This window comes from Symphalangus syndactylus, chromosome 19, assembly GCF_028878055.3.
Source record: "Symphalangus syndactylus isolate Jambi chromosome 19, NHGRI_mSymSyn1-v2.1_pri, whole genome shotgun sequence".
In the NCBI taxonomy this organism is placed as follows: Eukaryota; Metazoa; Chordata; class Mammalia; order Primates; family Hylobatidae; genus Symphalangus; species Symphalangus syndactylus.
Window position 1 is genome coordinate 61,770,060 of NC_072434.2, and position 20,810 is coordinate 61,790,869.

Sequence of the window (20,810 nt, forward strand, 5' to 3'; positions counted from 1 at the left end):
TTCACACTGTTATTCTATCTTTACAAAACATACCAAAGACTCGAGGGTTTAATCCCCTCAACCCTAAAAATTGGTATTTCCTCAAGGCAGGAGACATTTGTTAGAGGAATTCATCTCAATCCACAACCTTTGGGAACAAAGCTTTAATAAAATGTGGATAAGAGGACACTCCAACCAGCCTGCTGTCTGAATCACAGGTTCTCAGTAAATATTTGTTGAATAAATGGGAGTGGTTTTCACATTGAGAACCTCTTGCTTACATCAGCGCACTCAGTGCTCGTGAATTTATCCCAAAATATTTGCTTATCTTTGTGTAGTTAAGATTCAGAGCCGTGTAAACTGAGTTAACAAAATCAAATTAATAACGGTTTGAATTTTATATACTTTGTAACCATAAGGATTACAACACTGTGGAACAATGGCTGGTAAACACCCAAAGATTTGAGGTGTGCTTTCATTCTCAAGTTTCATAGTGTTACCAAATAGACTGAAGAGATTTCTCAAATGCCCAGAAGTGATGAAAAGCCTTGTGCACAGACCACCATTGTTTTTAGCTTACTTGCTTTCCATGTGATTTTATATTTCATTTTAAACTTAAGTATCCTGAGGTTAATGCCTTCAGTTTATAGATGAGGATAAAGAAAATAAAAGTCCAGTAAATGAAAGATTTTTGTAAGAAAATATCAATAAATATAGCAACCATGAGCCAGAAATTATGAAGATACAGCTATGAAGATATTTAGGACATTCATATGTACTGCATACTAACTTGGCTTTGTGGTCTTCATTTAAAACTATGAAAGGCTATGAAAAGATTAGGATTAAGTATGTCATCTACTCTGTAAGAGTATGATGTCTTGAGAAATTGTGCTTTGGGTAAACTTGTTTTTTTTTTGTTTGTTTTTTTTTTGAGACTGTGTCTAGCTCTGTCACCCCAGGCTGGAGTGCAGTCATGGCTCAATGCAACCTCCAATTCCTGGGCTCAAGCAATCCTTCTGCCTCAACCTTTCCAGTAGCCAGGAATACAGGCGCAAGCCACCATGCTCAACTGATTTGTAAATTTTTTACAGAGATAGGGTTCTCACTTTGTAGCCCAGATTAATCTCTTGAACTTTTGGCCTTAAGGGATCCCCCAGCCTCAGCCTCCCAAAGTGGTGGGATTACAGGCATGAGCCACTGCACCTGACTAAGTAAACATTTTGATTGTGTTCTCATCAGCCACAGATCAAGAAAGTTATGTAACAGACAACAAAAAAGCAAGGGAGAGCCAGTACAAGTAAGGATTGTCACTAAAATATTCAGTGCAACTGATGGAGAAGAGTTGGATTTCCAGATGCTCTTAAAAGGAAAGGTGGGCCGGGCACAGTGGCTCATACCTGTAATCCCAGCACTTTGGGAGGCTGAGGCGGGTGGATCACGTGAGGTCAGGAGTTTGAGACCAGCACGGCCAATGTGGTGAAACCTTGTCTCCACTAAAAATACAAAATTAGCGGGGCGTGTTGGTGCATGCCTGTAATCCCAGCTACTTGGGAAGCTGAGGCAAGAGAATCACTTGAACCCAGGAGGTGGACGTTGCAGTGAGCCCAGATCATGCCATTGCACTCTAGCCTGGGCCACAAGAGTAAAAATCTGCCTCAAAAAGAAAAAAAAAAGGGAGAAGGTGGGAGACTGCTCTATGTACACATAAAGGGTTTCAGAATCATGTTTTGTGAAAATATTTAAAAGGATTAGCACTTAACAAACATTACTTCTTTTGTACTTTGAAAACTAGTATGTCACAAAATTATGAAGGCTCCAAATAAATTGATTTCAGTTCTGTCCAGCAAGGGGCCATTAGATGATGATGGTCTATGGCCAGTGGTGAATCAGCAGTAGCATGGTCTAGAGCAGTGGGTCTAAATTTGAATTAGCATCAGGATTACCCAGAAGGTTGGTAAAATGCAGATGGCTAGGCCCATCCTCAGAGATTCTGTTTGAGTTAATACAGGATGGGGCCTAGAAACTTGAATTTCTTACATTTTCCCAGATGATGCTGGTACTGCTGGTACAGCCACTTCACTTTGAGAACTGTTGGCAAATAATACAACACAGTATAGTACAGTGTTTCTTAACTTTGCCTTTACATTAAGCATCACCTAGGAAGCTTTCAAAAACCCCCTTTCCCTGGCTGTACCCAAGACCAATTAATTCAGCATTTGGGGACATGAGCCCTGACATCAGCATGTTTTTTTAAGTCTTTCACTGATTCCAATGAGCTGGCAAGCTTGAGAACCACTGATATGTGGGAAGATAGACTTTGTGTCCATAACTGGTTGTTAGGAAGACACATTTTGTAAACCACTGAGGAGAACCATTGGTGTGCTGTGGATCCTCAAAATATATTTTTTTCTTCCCCTATTTTCTTCAAAAGTGAATTACAAGAGACCTAAAAACGTGAAATCTATTTTTTTGCCAGAATATACATCTATAGCTTTTTCATGAACTGAATTCTAGATCTGTAGATTACCAGTTTAAAAGGGCATAAACAAATTTCAGTCCTATTTTTCTACACTGTGTGGGGGAAATAATGTTATTTATAAATCTGAAATCTATGAAGTTTGGGGTATATATCACTTATATATGTTGGAGGTATATTTTATCATTCAATGACATTTTATTGGTATAATTTGGAAGTTTTTTAATACAAATTCATTTAAAAGTTAGAAAAAGTATATCCAACCATAAGGAAAAAAGAAAGATGAGTAGGTAATTAAATTTGTCTAGAGCAGTGATTCTTAAAATTGGTCCCTGGACTGGCAGCATCATCAGCATTACCTGAAAATTTGTTAAAAATCTACAATCTCAGGCAGGCCCTCACCCCAGATCTAATGAATTAGAAATTCTGGAGGTAGGACCCAGGAATCTGCATTTTAACAAGATTTCCAGATGATTTTAATGCACACTCAAGTTTGGAAATCACTGGTCTTAAGTATTTATTGTTTCCATGCATCTGTAGGAAGATCCAAAGGGGTCAAAAAGACTGTTAGTCCAATGTGCATTTGTACAGTTGCTATATAGACCCACATTGCTCTAATAATAACTACGCTCTTATAAACTCTACCCAAAGTTTATTATCCTTGCACCATTAAAGCTTAACAGTAAGAGGAAAATTAATAGATATGGAGCATATCTGGGGGGATTTTATTCTATAAATCTTCCACTATCAATTGTAATCTATTTCTATTTTCTACTCAAGAGAGAATTAAAACTATGGTGCTTGACTTACGAGAATAAGAATAAGGAAAAACAAAAACCCATCATGTGAGGTTGGAAGTGGGGAGAGTATTCCCAGGTCCGACACTAACCTTGAATTGTCCTCTTGAAGAATGCCTTGCAGGCTTCACATGACGCTACCCCATAGTGGTACCCAGAAGCGATGTCACCACACACTAAACACAGTCTCTTGGGCATCGAGTTGAGCATGTATTCACACTTGGTCTGGGGATCTTCAACAATGGTGCTGGAGCAGTCATCATACAGTTTCCTGACAGGCCCACTACCTCCCAGGATAGGAGCAGAAGGGTAGAGAGGTGGCGAGTCAAGTCCGTTCTGATGGCCATTCATGGTTGAACTGTAGCTCCCACTGGCGTCTGATGAGCCACCGGGGCTGTGGTGGTTGACGCTGTCCGTCAGGGAGGCCGGGCTGGAAGGTTCCGTCTTGATGAAGGACGAACAGCTGGAATCAATGTGTCGATCTTTGTTTGACATTCTGCAGAGAAGCCTGAGATTGAGGAGATACAAACAGAGAAAGAAGGAGGAGAGAGTGTCAAACACAGAGACCAAAAGAGGTAGAAACAAAAGAGATGGTGAAAAAATAGAGAAAGGGAAAGGGAAAGGTAAAAGGAGGAAAAAAACAGAATTCATATGTTAAAGACATTGCTCTTTGAGAGTGTTTCCTAAGGGCTAGGGACTACACATCATTCATTCTCTAGTTAATACTTCTTGTTCTACAAGAAGGTAATCAGCATAAGGGCATGACAGGGTTACAACAAAGGGCCCAGACAGGCCATAAACAAAAGCTCTAAAGGGTCCAATTGCTTTTGTTTTACCTTTCTCTTGGAGAACCAGTGTCAATATCTAAATCAACTCTAGATTCTAAATTTATCAATGGAAGAGGTGGTGATTTGCAAAGTCTATACCGTTTCTAAAATTGTATTTATCCTCACTCTACCTTTCCCTCCTCATTCTGATGCTGCAATCATTTTATTATGAGCAGAATAAAACTTTTATTTTCAAGACTGAACAGATGATCCTCAGCTCTGTAATTACTGTTTGTCAGCACGCTTCCATAAGCATAACTGTGTCTTTCATTGATCTGACTAAAACACATAGGGAATATATCCTCAATCACTTTGTTTCTTTATTTAAATTGCTCTATTTCATAGCTATTTGGCAATATAGAGAGACATCAAGTATAAAATTCCAGCCAATATTTAAAGATTATTTCCCAGAGCCTGCAAAACTTAGTGACTGATCACCAACATTGATTAATAAATACGTGCATATGTTTCTTGTGTGTGATTTGCCATTATTTAAGAGATTAATCAGTAAAAGCCATCTGAGCCTTCAGTATACCTGTAAGTCCACAAATCTGATGTTATATTTATAATATCTGATGTTATAAAATCTGATGTTATATTTATATTCAGTAAAGTAGAAATGTAGCATATTTTGTCCTAAAAAATATATTTGTGCTGGTCCTTTCCCCACTTCTTTTTGTCATTTAACATTATACCTCCTAAAAGGAAAAATGATGAAGCATCTAATCTGACACACTGTTTCTCTTATCTAGAAGAAACACTTCATCCCTTTTTCTTTGTTGGTCTCACAAGCGAACGAATTTCTGGAAAGGTAATTAGATGAAAAGATATAATTGGTCCTATTTTCTTTTCATTTAGCCATTGTGCAAAACCTCGTTTAGCAAAATGTCTAAGAAGCTTCTGAGAGCCCACTATAGAAAGAAGAGGTGACAGTCAAGAAAGGGACTTAGATAATTGCCTCCCAGTGGAAAGTTGATTTATGGGAATCCCTCTGGGTAATGGTCATTCACTAGAATTTGGGGGACTCGTCACAGGATAACCAAAGGGATGCAATTATCTCTTTCACTATAAATCTAATATTTGATCATTGCACAAATTTCATGCCCTCCTCCAGGTCCTCCATTGTTCTGTTACTTTAAAATGAAGAAAAATATGGAACTTTTCTGGCAGGAAGTTTCACTTAACTGTTCCAAGAAGGCGGTCTCAGGAGCAAAGTGTTGAGGCAAGATTTTCCTCTTACCAAAGATAATTCACTTTGAAAAATCTTGCACAGCTTTCTAAAGTCAAGCAGTATCAGGATGTGAAGAAAGCAAATAGGAGGGAGAAAGCCACCAAAATATCTTCTTACTTTCGCCCACCCACTTGTCTTGTCCTTTCCTCAAGAACTAACGAAAGAAAAAAATATCCCCCTCACCAGCCTGAACTACGGCGTCCTCTCTCTTCTGCATCTGCTGCCTTGTACCCGTCACTGTTAATGAACGTTGTAATTAATAGATCGCTCTCCTTGTCTCCTTAGCACTCTGGGGTAAGCACTTTCCTCAAGTCAACGTTTGAAAGAAAGCGGGTCGGCACTGACTTACAGCAGCCCTGTGAATTCCTTTTAATTTAGAGCACTTACACCACCACTTCACTTATTACCTTATAATTACCGGACTGCGCGCACATACATTACGATCTTAGACTAGAGTTAGAAGTTATTAGGATACTAAACCATGCTTGCTCCCCTTTCCTCTCTCCAGCACTGAATTTCCCACAGCTATGACAATTAACTCTTTCACCATCTGCCTACAAGGCACTGTTTTCTAATTTAGAATTTTTTTTTTTTTCATCCATAGGAGAGTTGCTTGGGGCTGCTTCATCTTCAGACCCTCTTTTTAAAATTTTTACTTTCCTCTCTCTCTTTTCCTGTATCTTCCATGGTCACTTTCACCCCAATTTTCTTTTTTTCAGGCTCTTCCTCATGGACTTGTAAAATTTGCAGAACTCTTGATTTAAAGAACAAGGCCAGAAATTGCCCTCCCATTTACGGATCAGTTATTTGCTAAGCCATCAAATATTTATGTGTCAAATGCATGTTGCTAAAGTCCCTGAAAAATAGGGACTCTCCAGCAAGTTGTCTCATCCAAAATCTCAGTCCATAACTTGGCAATAGGCTGGATAAAACAAGGAAATTCAGGAGGTACAAGCTGCCAGAGAGGTCCTTGAAACAGAAGCACTATCTTCTCCTAAACAAGGTCTGGCCACTGGAGCCATACATGAAAGTGAACCAACTGGATTTGTGCTGTAGGTTGTACGTGGTTTTGGCCTGCCACGAACTGTTTCCTTAACTAATAGCTTTTGCCCAGTGGAAATAATAAAAGTCAGAATTGCCATTTATCAAGCGCTTATTATGTGCCAGGCACTGAGCTGAGCACTTTACAAATATTACCTCATTGAATCCCCAAGATAACTTCGTAAGGGAGGTATTTCTCTTTAGGAAACTGAGCCTCAGACCTTTCAAAATTTGCTGAGGGTCATACAGCTAGGAAGCAGCACAGCCTGAATCTGAACTCAGGCCTGACTCCAAAGTCCAGAGCAGAAATGTCTTGAAGACAACAGAGTTTTAAATGGTGTTTATTTACTCAATTTTAATAAATAAGCAAGCAAGCAAGGTAGAGGTGGCACGCAGAGATCTACTACTTTTATTTCTCAGCAATTATATCCACAGCCCACGCATAAGTGGAAAAGGGGTGAAGGGGCCACTGCGCTGGCTGCAGGTCTGCCCTACTGCATCACCCACCCAGGGTGTGCAGTGACGCCTAAACAGAATCTCTGAACGAACACAGTTGTCTCCTAATTACTACTTAGCTCATTACACTGAACACTTCCTAGACACTATTATATTATAACCTAAAACTACAGCGAGCCTTAATTCTCTGCCTCTCTGTCTCTGAAATTCTACAGCTCTATTATTCAAGCCTGAAATATTCACAACTATCTATAAATTCAATTGTCAGCTGGTGGGTTTTATTCTAGACTTCACTTCAATCTAAAATTAGAGGCACTAAAATTCACATTAACTCTAAGAGGAATGTAGTGAATAGGACTTTATTTCAAAAGAACACCTTTTTGTGAGAAAGAGCCATTTTCAAAATGATGGCTTTATCTGTAGCCAAAGAGAATAAGCCCAATTCCACATTGTGCTGTTAATGCAGAAATTTTAAGTCACATTGGATTAATAAAAATCTAAATTTAGTTAAGAATTATGAATAGAAATAACATGTGTCGAAATATGTGGGAAATATTTATTTTAAAGCCTTAGTATGGTTACTATTATTATTTTAAGAGAAATGGTGAGATGAACAGGGAGTAAGACCAGCTAACTCCCTTCCCAAAACCTCTGTATGAACCCCCTGAGAATAAACTGGAGGGGGAAATAACAATGTCAAGAATAACCTTTAGTTTCTACATGAGACACTAGGTTTTTTTTTATTATGCTCTAAGTTTTAGGGTACATGTGCACAACATGCCAGTTTGTCACATATGTATACATGTGCCATGTTGGTGTGCTGCACCCATTAACTTGTCATTTACATTAGGTATATCTCCTAACGCTATCCCTCCCCGCTCCCCCCACCCCACAACAGGCCCTGGTGTGTGATGTTCCCCTTCCTGTATGAGACACTAGGTTTGAGGAATTTAACAGCCTACCTGAAATTTCAGGGCTTTAAAAAGCATTTCAACACAGTTTGAGATACAGCATCAAATAATTCTGATGATCATACTTCAACCTAAGAAGTCGTTGCCTAGCACTGCTTAGGGTCAGCAAGGGTGAAAATTATCTTTGGTGTTAGATACTAATGATCAGCCAAATAAAATGCCTTAGTTGTTTGACTATTTAAAGACATAATTTTTGAAAGTTAATTAATGGTGTGTATATGTGTGCACATACAGTGAGAGAAAGAAAGAATAAGAATCAATTAAAGTTGCTGCTGTGGGGGAAAAAAGGATAATCTGTAAGTTAATGTTCAATTTCTACTGTAATTATCAAGCTTAATTGGTTTTGGAGATTCTACCTACATCCAGGTAAAGTGTGATCGTGAATGAACCGTCAGGAGTTTAAATTCCCACATGCATGTGCTGATGTTCAAAGTGGTCTGCATTTCGGTGGAAGGTCTGAAGCTCAGCCAATGCTTGTATTTGTTAAACTCTGGTATAACAATAATGCTCCATAGGGTTATACACTATTAACCCTTTCAGCGAAATACAACTTCTTAACAAGCAGCTGTATTTCACCATGTGAATTTTACACAGATCTTGAATTCATTTGCTACTGTATTTCCACCCTAAAACAAATGGAGAAATAAATGGGAAAATGGGTGCACAAAATTCTCATACGGAATGTGTGTACAGATCATCTTAGATCTTCTCATTTGTTATACTAAGGCAATATCTTCTGCAACTTTTACTATATCTATACCAATAATAAACCCTTTGGTAAGCTAAATAAATGTCAGTTAAAGAAGTTAACTCATTTTCTATTCTTCTTTGTCATCCTTAAGGGCCTGGAAAGGTAATCATCATCATTATAAATTCCAAATGCTTTAAAAATTTATTTCCAATGTTTTTGTATAAGGACACAATGCAGCAAATCTCCAAGTTTACATACAAATACAGAGATAAGAAGAGTCCTCAGCTCCTCTGTGTGATTCATCAGAATCACAGAATTTCAGGGACAGAAAAGAAGGTTATCAAGTCCCACCACCTAATCACTACTGATTCAAAACAAAAATGAATCTATGGGGACTGGTTGATTTTCTACATTCTGAAATTACCAGATTAAATATTTAAGTATTTGTGTTTTAAAAAATAAAAAGCTCTTAATAGTCTATTGTGTGTGTGTGTGCGTGTGCGTGTGTGTGTGTGTGTTTTATGCTTTTAGAAGAAAACCTCTAGACTAATGTTGCAGCTCCCATAGGTACAGGCTTCAGAGCCCATGACCCCAGCAGCTCCCATGGCAGCCTGAGTTACAACTTCAAGCACGCTACTTTACAATGAGCTTTTTTCCACCCTGCTTCAACTAATTGCACTTGTAAAGTGGCAAAATGTGAATCACTTAGTAACAAAATGGGCACCAGCTGCTATTGTCAGAGAATGGTGATGCTGAAGAAAGGGAAAGCAACCGAATGAAGTGTCATGTCAGAAATCAACGGTGCAACGTGTGATTTGAGAAAACATGACTACTTTACAGAGACAGGGTGTCATTATGGCATCACAGTAATACGATGCTTTGACAACTGCTGGGTCTAACATATCATCATTGCATTAAGGTACACTGGCTTAGTTGGGAAAAGAAGAGAAAGGATTTTTTCTTTTGATAAGAAATATCTTAAGGTCTGCCTGGTTAACCTAACGGAAGGAGATCATTAGTTGTAAAGGAAGAATTGTGAATCCTGACCCACACACTCAGAAAGATGAAAACACACGGACAACTTATGCACACATGCTTCTGTATAATTTTAAGGCCTCCTTTAATAAACATTGAGCCCTATCTAATAGAATGGATTTCTGTATATCAGGATCACAACAATTTAGATTTAGTAATGCTGCTTCTTGATTCTTTGAACAAATAACTTGTGCATTTAGTTCAAAAGACTCTCTCTAGCTTACTCCATGAAGAACAAGAGTAAGAAAACAGCTGCCCTCAAAGCTGGTGCCTGAGTTGCTGACAAGAGATAGAGCTATGTAATGTGGAGACACAGAGGCAGCCCCCTAAAAAGAAAAATCAGAGCTGAAAGCTCTCCCAACTCTGTAAAAGGCTCTCTGCTGCAAGCAAAAAGGAAATTCAGTACAAATAATCAAGACCTTCAACTCATTTCTGGCTGATCATTGAAATAAAAGTGTCCCATGCATTATAATTTCATACCTACTGACCAAATTCTTAACGGCAGGACCTCACTGAAACCCTACCTGCTTTTAGGGTTGTAGAGTTCAATGGTCCTTTCTCATTTAATTTTTTTCTATTATTAGGTTGGTCAACTATCCTGGTTTTAGCAGTAAAATCCCATGTCCTGGATACCCCTAAACCCAGGTAAACCAGGATGGTTTGTCACTCAATCTGACATATAAAGATACCTATAGAATCCTATGTCTTCACTCTTGCAAAATATAAGGGATTTGGAAATGGAGACAATTCATTTCTTGCAACGGAGGCCCAGAAATATGGCAAGAGAAATGCACTAATAAGATCGACTAAACTAGTGAAGACTAGGGGTGTTGTAAGTATGTGTGTGGTGTAAGTGTCTGTGGACACAGCAGCATCCCATTTTACTATGCTGTGCAAGCTGGAAGTGACTGCTGATTTCCTGAAGTCATCCAGACTATTTTAGATGTAGGAAACTGCAGTTGCTTCAATTTGTATTGCCAGGTGATTTCTTATGCTTCCTGGTTGATAAACTTTATTAATGGGAAAAGAAATGGTCCTGTGATATCACAATGTGTTGCACATTATGATTGTTGACAGTTTCTGTATTTAAGGATTCGATCTGATGCAGAGGCGCTTAGTAGTGCAATTTATCCTTAGCTTGTTTCCTTGGACCTATTTCAATCTGGGGGTGAGCATCTCTTGTTTATGGCTCTAAATACAGTAAGTGAGCTACTGACAAATCAATAAAATTGTTAAATGCATAATAATGCCGAGTAATTGCATACATGATGTTTTGCATAATTAACTGTCTGAGCTTTTCTTTAATATGATGGGCACTCATGTAATATAGAGCAGCTATAAGTCTATAAAATATACACAGTTTATATGAACCATGATTCTGCTTAAAACTCTGACTAATCATCTACATCAGCTTTGAAGGGAGAGCTCTCCTCCACTGCCAAGTCCAAATCAATTCTTATGACATTACTTTATAACTAACATGATATTTAACTGATGATGGCTATTAGCTATTATACAGATTGCATTCAAAAACTGTAACAGTGTGGGGGGGGGAATACCATTTAGTTTAAACAAACTTCTGCCATGTAATCAATATTATTGAGGCAAATTAAGTGTTTTAACAAGTGTGTATATTTGCCCTAATGCAGCTTAATTAACTATATCCTCACAACTGCTCAACTACATTACGCCAATGGATCCGAAGAGAGAATCTCGAAAACCTCCTAGACAGAAACAAAGATGCACAGCAGATGGAAAAACAAGCATTTTGTCTCCGATCCCTGAAAATATTTCTTACTTTACACAAGCTACTCTTCTGCGAACCAAAAGCCTAAAGACAGAAGGGCTTTCAAATAGTGTGCTATAGTCAACCATTTAGGTAGTAGATGTCCCAGTCTTGACCAGGTCACTATGCCCAGGGTAGGGTCTAACAGCCCTAGGCAATGGGTGGAGACCACCACTAAAACGAAAGATTTCTATGAAATTAAAAAAAAAAAAGTACCCAAGATAAATTATTAAAATGAAGCTTACAATATATGCTGAATGTAACATTTACTCGGTGTTAGAGATTTACTATGCCACGAGCAGACCTCCTCTGCAGTAAGCTTTCTAGGGGAAAGCAATAGTCTCCTACTTCTACAAATCTCTCCTCTTTCAAACTTCTAGAAATATGGATCAATAAAGTTTGCTTGTGTTCAGACAATTCTGTTTTCAAGCAGTCAAGGAGCACAACAAAGAGAACTCGACACACAAGGGGACTGACAGCTAAATGAAGACCTTCCCACAGCACCGTGCTACAGAAGAAATAGACAGACATTCAACTCATAGAAAGTCTACGCACTGATCTCTACAAATTACAATTGAATATAGATGCTTTACTCACAGACACTCCAGTGATGGAGTTCACACATCAAATCAAGGTCAGTGAAAGCTCAGGCTTCCTTAACTTCCCTTTCCTATTCTCTGCTATACTGAAACAGGAAATGCAAATGCTATCACAAGTTGATATAAGGATATGGAGATCACAGTATTGATGTCATTCTTTACTCATTAAGATAAAGTTTTGCAAAAGCAATTACAATGACCAATAAACCAGCTGCTTCTATAGACATAGATCAGTTCACCAGGAGCGGAACTCTAAAAGGTACTCTGCAACTGAGTGAATCACAGTGTTGAGAAAATCTAAATGCTAGGAAATCGTTGTTGAACTAAAGGTTGCTTCAAGCACATATGAAAATTTCTGTGTTAGACAGAGATTTGCAGTACAATCAGAGATGATAAACCCCATCTGTTGGGTAGCAGTTAAACTATATTTATATTTTTACCTTAATAGCTTAGTCTGCAGTAGTTAACATCTGGATGTAAATGCAGCTGGTCTTGAGTGATCTATAGCAGAGGTGACATTATATTGTTGGTATCAGGTGTTGTCCAGCTGAAGTAGGAGAGTAGTGGGGAGGCAGGGAGGAGGGGAACTCAGCTAATTATTAATCCTAAAAATTCCTCCTCTATCCTTTTTTTAAATAAACATTTCCTCGAGCTAGTTACTTGAAGAGAAAGTAAAGCTAAAACACACAAGCCACTATTTACAGGCAAGAGAAAATAACATATATCTGCACATATATTTAATTCAAGCCATGGAAATGACTAAAGATTTATTTTGTAGCATGACAGAGTATTGTTAAAAAAAAAAAAAAGGATTATTCAGCAGCAAGATAGCATCCAGTGAAGTCAGTAGAAGCCATTGAAAAGCCAAGAGTTCAAATCAGGACCTGCTTGTCGTTTGTTACATTCAAAAGTCCAAATGCAAACATGCAGAGAAAAATTTCTAAATATAATTTGCCATTCTAAAAAATCAACTGAAAAAAAAAAAAGACTATACCAGAGCTTCTGCCGCTTGCTTTTCTTCTCTTCTCCTTTCCCAGGGAGCCCTGACTTCTTGTAGTATTCGACACAGTAGGAGACGGGTTCTAGCTCTGGATCCAGGCACTGTGTAACCTGAGGCAAGTCATTGTACTACCCTGATTCAGTTTTCTCATTTATAAAACGAGAGCATTTGCCTACATGTTTTGTAAAGAACTTCAGCCGTTTTTAAAAACCACATATTCTACTCAGATAAAAAAACACACTGGCTTGTAAGTCTGATTAGATCTTGAGAGCAAGGACTATTGCACCGAGGAGCACTCTTCAAACTCCCAAACTTCCATTTCTTTTGCTGCCACTGCACTGAGTCACCATTCAGGGACATGGCAGGGCCCGTGTGTGTGTGTGTGTGTGTGTGTGTGTGGTGTATATGTCTGTGTGTGTGTGTTGCAGGAGAATAATTAAACAACTTACTACATAACAATGAAACTGCAGCAACCACATTCAACTGAAGACTCACTCCCAGTGGGCTACAAAAAAGACAGACAGAGACGTGATCATTTTAGGGGAGCTGGGGAATGGGACTCTTGGTTTTTTCCTAGAAATGGTTCTGCTTTTGCTCATTACGTTTTTGGTGGGAGGCGTTGGCGGAAGGGCAATTCCCTGCAATCAGTGTTTAAGTGAATGTTTGTCCCAGTGTGTGACACCACGCTGTCAGCAAGCAGCGGGGAGCTGTTGAGTTGTTACTACATTTGATTTGACTGCCAGTAGGAAGCTTCATTTCTACCAACTGTTAGTTGCTCGCTCAAAGAATCTTCTCTTCATTTTTGGAGTGATTTTTTCCCTCTCTTCTATTTCCCGTTCCTTGATATGTCAGAAGCCCAAATGCCACGTGGACTTGTAAGAGGAAACCTTAGTACTTGGCCCCTAAGCTTGTCAGATCTGAGAATCTGGATGCTAGGGATCCATGCAATTTGTTCAATGCTCCTGGTCTCTCATTTAGCGTCTCCTACATCTGAAGATTGCATTTTAATTCAGAATCCCTAGACCACTCCAAGGTCAACACAGGCATGAAGTGGTTCTGCCACATTGTGGCCATATCTTTTTACATGTTGGGGTTTATTTTAGCCAACAGAACAGATATTTCTGCATCCCTTATTAGGTGAAAATAAGTGTTGTCACTCACCTTTTTGTGAAATTTTGTTGAAATCAGTGCTAGTTTTGGTGACTGCTTCTGGCACTTTAAAAAATTTTTCTGATTTGGTAACTTTACTACATCACATGAAAGTCTTTCTCCTTAAAAAATAATAACTTTGGTAATTAGGAGTCTCAAATAGTGCCTCTGACAACAACTTCTGACAATGAAAAGGATCTTTGGGAAAAAAACGAAAGAATATCCATGAGTGAAAAGGGTGAGAAAAAAAGAAAAAACAATCCCTGAGAGATATTATGAAAATTCAGGCTGAATGAAAAAGTAATTAACACTAAAGAACTAAAACTGTAATTAAGAAAAAATTTCATTAAGAGGAAGCAGGCGAGCCTGCTTTTCTAAATATGACAAGGTGCTGTGTAAAAATAAAAAAGAAGCAGGTTTCGGTGAGTGGAGCAGGAAAGCCATGTCTTTAACCAGATCAAATTCTCGAAATTGGCTGTCAAGACAGGATTGTTGTGATTTATACCCGTCTATCAAGTGCACGAACGAGAGACAGAGAGAACAGAGGCAAGCTGCTGTCGCTTCCATTCGCAAAGAACCTTTAATTTCCACAGCACCATCTGTTACCAAATCTAATTCACATTCCCCCTTAATCTGGTTTAGTTCCATAATACTAATTCTTCCCCAACCTTTATGAACACAAACCATACAAAAACAAAACAAAAATAAAACAACAAAAAACAAGGCTTTGGTTCTCAGTGAGTGAGAAATTGAACATTACAGAGTTAAGATGTTAAGGCTCTGGTGACTTATGTGAAGCAGGCTCTCTTCCATTAAAATGTATTCCTGGTAAGGGGATTTGTTTTCAGCCAATGCAGAGATATGAAATTGTTCATATTTGGGGTAAAAAAAAAAAAGATGATATAAAAGTAGGCCGGGGACATGAAAGCAGAGGTTGTCATAAAATACAATTGTTGTCAAGTTTAGTCACTTTCAGAACTGGCTATAAAATCACTTTGTCATCGCTTTCATATAGAGAAAGGCTGAAATTGTATTTTTGGTAAGGAAACTCGAGAGAGTGGTGTATATATTCAGAAAGAGTGGAGAAGGGTTGGGGAAAAAACCTAGGAGAAATAGAAATGGAAAACAATTATATATATCTTAAAATACAGAGATGCATATGGGTAAACACACACTAACTTCCCTAAATCTAAGATTCTATTAGCACATCCTTTTGATTCACCATTGCTTCTACTCTTAGCCAATATAATAACTGGCATTCGCAATAATGAGTCTGCAGAGCTATAAAATTAGAAAGTGCTTTCTGCATCAGAGAAAGATTAAACTATGCTCAGTAAAGATTTAGTGTTAAATGTATTTTATTGCTTTCCAAGTCTGTGGAAATTTGTTATCTCTAAAGGCAATAGTACATAAAGACCCACAGGCATCCATTACAAAATGCAAAAAAAGGTATCATGTGAATACTGGGGTGAGTTTTGATTACACATTTAGTCAACTGGCTCACTACCTAAGTTTCCTATGACCATTACAGGAATTACCGTTTTGTTCTCTAACCCAGTATTATAGAACACCAGCCAGGTTACATAATATCATTCCCTTACTTTCAGAAATAATTGGAGAGACTGTGATATAAAATTTATATTTATCACAGGCCTGATTATCATCCATAAATGCATTTTTATAGAGCAGACTTTAACATGTAAAGTCCATGGCTGAACTGGTAGTATCTTAATACATTTTTTTAAAATCCAAAATGTTGGGATTTTTTGGATTTTTAAAAATTTGTATTTCAACTATTAGATGTAATAAAAGCCTGATTTTTTTGTTTGTTTGTTTTGTTTTGTTTTGTTTTGTTTTGTTTTGTTTTGTTTTTGGAGATGGAGTCTCACTCTGTCGCCCAGGCTGGAATGCAGTGGCGTGAACTCAGCTCACTGCAAGCCCCGCCTCCCGGGGTTCATGCTATTCTCCTGCCTCAGCCTCCCAAGTAGCTGGGACTACAGGCACCCACACCACACCCAGCTAATTTTTTGTATTTTTAGTAGAGACGGGGTTTCACCGTGTTAGCCAGGATGGTCTCTATCTCCTGAACTCGTGATCCGCCCACCTCGGCCTCCCAAAGTGCTGGGATTACAGGTGTGAGCCACCGTGCCCAGCCTAAAAGCCTGATTTTTAAGAGATGTGGGAGATTATGAAAGAAGATAAACTTTTATAACACTGAAACAAACAAAAAACTTGAGACCTGAATAAATATACCTACACACACAAACATATTATCTATACACTCCCTATAAAAACATCAATGGATGTTATAAACAAATGTAACTGATTAAAGATTACACAGATGAAAAAATATAAGGCAACACTCTTAAGATTTTCATTATTCAATAAGGAATATGCTAATTCTGATATCCCTAAATTATAATATGTATTCCATAATTTTTAGAGTTTCTATTTCAGTTCCAAATTAAAGAAAATTTTCAGTTTTTCACACACATAAGAGAGGCTAAAATTCATAAGACCGACAACAATAAATGCTGAGGAAGATGTGCAGCAACTGAAAATCACATATGTTGCTGGGAGGGTATAAAATGACACAACCTCATTGGAAAAAAAATGTTTGGAAGTTTCTAATAAAGTTAAAGGGACACCATATCACAGCATTTCCACTCCTAGATATTTACTACAAGTCAAAACATATCCCCACAAAAAGAACTGCTTAGGAATGTGTATCACAGCTTTATTTATAATATAATATTAGCCCTAAGCTGAAAACAAATCAACTGTCCATCACTGATGAACAAATAAACAAATTATGAAAAATATACCTGTGTGTGTGTGTGTGTGTGTGTTTGCATGTGTGTGTGCTCAAAGGAATCCTAGTCAAAGATAAAAAGAAATGAACTGTGATAAATGCAACGACATGGCTAGATGTGAAAAACATCCTGGCTAAGTAAAACAAGCTAGATGCAAAAGAATATATACTGTAAAATTCTGTGATGTTCCAGAACAAGGAAAACTAATCATCATAATAGAAATCACAGTGGTTTTCTGGAACAAGGAGTGGGGATTGCCTAGAGAGGAACATAGGGAAGCTCGTGGTTTTATGAATTATATGGGTCATATTTGTTAAACCCCATCTAACTGCACAGAAAATATGTCTTGTTATAAATTGTATCTAAAAGGTAATCTAAAAAAAATTTTAAACAATGGGTTAAACATAATAACTATGCATTACCAGAAGTTTTCCTTGATTCCTATGCTCTGTACCAGATTGTAAGTAACCAGATCTAGAATATTCTTTTATCAGTGCCTACTTCTACCTCTCATTTACACACAATGGATTAGGGAAGTGAGAGGACTTATTAAACGACTCCCAGAATTACAGGGAAAACCCAGTTCAAAGTCCCGATTTCCATCTCTTAGGCCAGCTCTTTTCTTAACTAAGGCCTGCAGTGAAAAATATTTCACTGACTTGAATGATAAAATGCTTTTCATATTCTGTTTTTAAAAACTTATAAAATCTTTGCAACTATAAACATAACATAAATGCATTTATGTGTATATTTTGGAAGAAAAGAAGGCTCACCTGCCTTCATTCGCCATTTTCTTCCCTCAAAATATGTCCAATAATAAAATGGCTTTAGGAAATCTGCAATGTGTGAGTAGTCACAATGTGTCAGTGTAAGTCAGTCAAGGTAGGCTTAAACATTTTCTTGGTTTCCTTTGGTTTGGCTTTGGCAATAAGGAAGTAGATGCTATAGAATATAGAATAAAGAAAAATGTAGGATTTAGGAAGTAGAAATAAGAAAAAGAGGATAGTCATTTGATTTTTTTACAATATGGTTAAGCTATAAGTATATACATACAAAGTAGAACGTATTAGGGAGAAAAATACCACATATAAAACCTGACTAGGTAAAATGATACATTTCAAAAGAAATGTATAATTTCTAAGAGGCTACCAGGTAAGAAAACTTGCATAGCAACTGGAATAAATTTAAAAATTATTTCATCACCAATTTGCCAAATGCTTCTGATGTAGTAATACCTAGATGACTTTCCTTAGCAGGAAAGGAAATAAATCATAGAGAACATTTCTTGCCTTCTTTAACTTTCACACACACAAAGGTTACAGCATTTAGTATTAAGGAGAAACAACATAATTATACAGCTAATTCATGTTTTCCTGAAAAGGGGTTTCTGTAGAATAATAAAACTGTGTATATCCCTGAAGACAAATCTGGCCAAGTTCACCATCCATCCCTTTCAATGGCTCCACACATGCTACAGGATACCAGGTCTCTTAATCTGGGTGCTCAGACCTGGCCTTCCCTGAGCTGACCCAGCCTTTCTCTTCAACCTCAGCCTTGTATCTTAAACTATCATGCATCATGTAACAACATGTCAGTCAACAACAGGTCACAAATACGACACTGGTCCTGTAAAATTATAATGCAGCTGAAAAATTCCTATCACCTAGTGACGTCATAGTGCAATGTATTACTCACATGTTTTTGGTGATGCTGGTGTAAACAAACACATTGCACTGCCAGTCATATAAAAGTATAGCACATACAATTATGTACAGTATGTTGTACTGATAATGATAATAGATGACTACTGGTTTATGTATTTACTATACTTTTTAATCATTGTTTTAGAGTGTACTCCTTCTACTTATTAAAAAAAATTTTTTTTAAAGTTACTTGTAAAACAGCCTCAGGCAGGTCCTTCAGGAGGTATTTCAGGAGAAGGCATTGTTGTCATAGGAGATGAAAGCTTCATGCATGCTACCGCCCTGAAGACCTTCCAGTGGGACTCGATGTGGAGGTGGAAAACAGTGATATGGATACTCCTGACCCTGTGTAAGCCTAGGCTAGTGTGTGTGTGTGTGTGTGTGTGTGTGTGCGTCTAGATTTTAATAAAAGACTTTAACAAGTAAAAAAAATCTGAAAAATAGAAAAAACCTTATAGAGTAAGAATGTAAAGAAAAAAAGTACAACTGTACAACATGTTTGTGTTCAAAGCTAAGTGTTAAGAGTCAAAAAGTTGTTTAACATTTTAGCAGTTTATATAAAATTAAAAAGTTACAGTAAGCTAGGGCTAATTTACTAGTGAACAAAGAACATTTTTAAATAAATGTACTGTCACCTAAGTGTAGAGTGTTTATAAAGTCTACAGTAGGATACAGTAATGTCCTAGGCCTTCACATTCACTCACCATTTACTCACTGACTCACCCAAGGCAATTTCCAGCCCTGTAAGCTCCGGTCATGCTCAGTGTCATCTACAAGTGTACCATTTTTTATCCTTTTTACTATATTTTTACTGTACCTTATGTTTAGATACACAAATACTTACTATTATGTAACAATTGCCTACATTATTCAGCACAGAAACATGCTGTACACATTTGCAGCCTCTAGGTTATATGACATAGCCTAGGTGTGTAGTGGGCTATATGATCTAGGTTGGTGTAAATACACTCTAGGATGTTCACATAAGGAAATTGCCTAACAAGAAATTTCCCAGAATATATCCTTGTTGATAAGTAACACATGGCTGTATACATGCAATGCTTAACGCTTTGTAAGTCCCCATGCTAATCAGCTTTTCACACTGCTTTTCCTTCTCTCTGGAATTCAACTTCCTTGCCCTTGGCAACATTTTCTGCGCAACTTCTATTCATCAGTAAAAGTACAATTCGGTTATTATTTCCTCAGCAAGTCTTTCCTGATACTCCTTCCTTTAGGCTCATAATACCATGAGACTATTTCTATAATTACGGTTAACATCTTTTTTGTGTGTGTAATTAAAAATATTTTTGTGTGTGTAATTAAAAATTGTGTGTGTGTGTGTAATTTAAAAAAAAATAGAGATGGAGTCTTGCGATGTTGGGCAGGTTGGTCTTGAACACTTGGCCTCAAGCAATCCTCTTGTCTTGGCCTCCAAAAGTGCAAGGATTAGAGGCATGAGTCACCACATCCAGCTTTAACATCCTTTTTAATGTGCAGTTGTCCCTCAGTATCCATGGGGGATTCATTCCAGGACCCCCCTCAGATACCAAAGTCTACAGATGCTCAAGTCCCATATATAAAGTGATGTAGTATTTGCATATAACCTGTGCACATTTTCCCATATAATTTAAATCATCTCTGGATTATTCATAATACCTAATACAATGTAAATGCTATGTAAATAGTTGTTATACTGTATTGTTTAGGGAATAATGACAATTAAAAAGTCTGTACATGTTCAGTACAGATACAATCATACTTTTTTTCTAATAGTTTTTATCTGCAGTTGGTCGAATCCACAGACGCAGAGCCCACAGACATGGAGAAATGACTGTACAAACTTATGTTTCCATCCTTCCACTATGATTTAATTGTTTTATACTTCTATTTAACCCTGTTCCTGGGTTGTTGAGTAAATGAACAAACCATGAATTCACACACACAAAAAGTTGTGGACTTTAAATGTTGGATCACACATTTCCTAAATAAAAGTGTTGTTCATACAATCTCAAGAAGCTGTGAAATAAAACATTAAGCATAGAAAAACCATTTTATGGAAGACAAAACAAAACAAAACCCAAAAACCTGCTGTGTGAAGTAGTAAAATGATTATAAGATTTTTAATTGGAAGGCCTGCTTTTGAGTTCACCAGCACTGTCATTTGCTAAAGGTAAACTCTGACATGGTATCTACAAGCCTTGGTTGCAAAAGCTGTTAAACGGAAGGTATATCTCATTGTGAATTTTAAGAAGATTA

At 37.5% G+C, this 20,810-nt stretch overlaps 1 protein-coding gene across 14 annotated transcripts in view; it reads right to left on the minus strand.

Annotated features, from left to right (window-relative positions):
* Nucleotides 1–20,810, minus strand: part of ESRRG (estrogen related receptor gamma) — a 594,635-nt gene that overhangs the window by 177,653 nt on the left and 396,172 nt on the right. For 13 of the 14 annotated variants that reach the window (XM_063613923.1, XM_063613921.1, XM_063613920.1 and 10 more), the window contains one exon: nucleotides 3,345–3,760. In XM_063613923.1, coding sequence (XP_063469993.1) covers nucleotides 3,345–3,747 — 403 coding nt within the window. In that variant the 5' untranslated portion in view covers nucleotides 3,748–3,760. Of the gene's footprint in view, nucleotides 1–3,344; nucleotides 3,761–12,883; nucleotides 12,897–20,810 lie in introns of those variants that run through there. The other variant, XM_063613929.1, reaches the window with a different exon arrangement.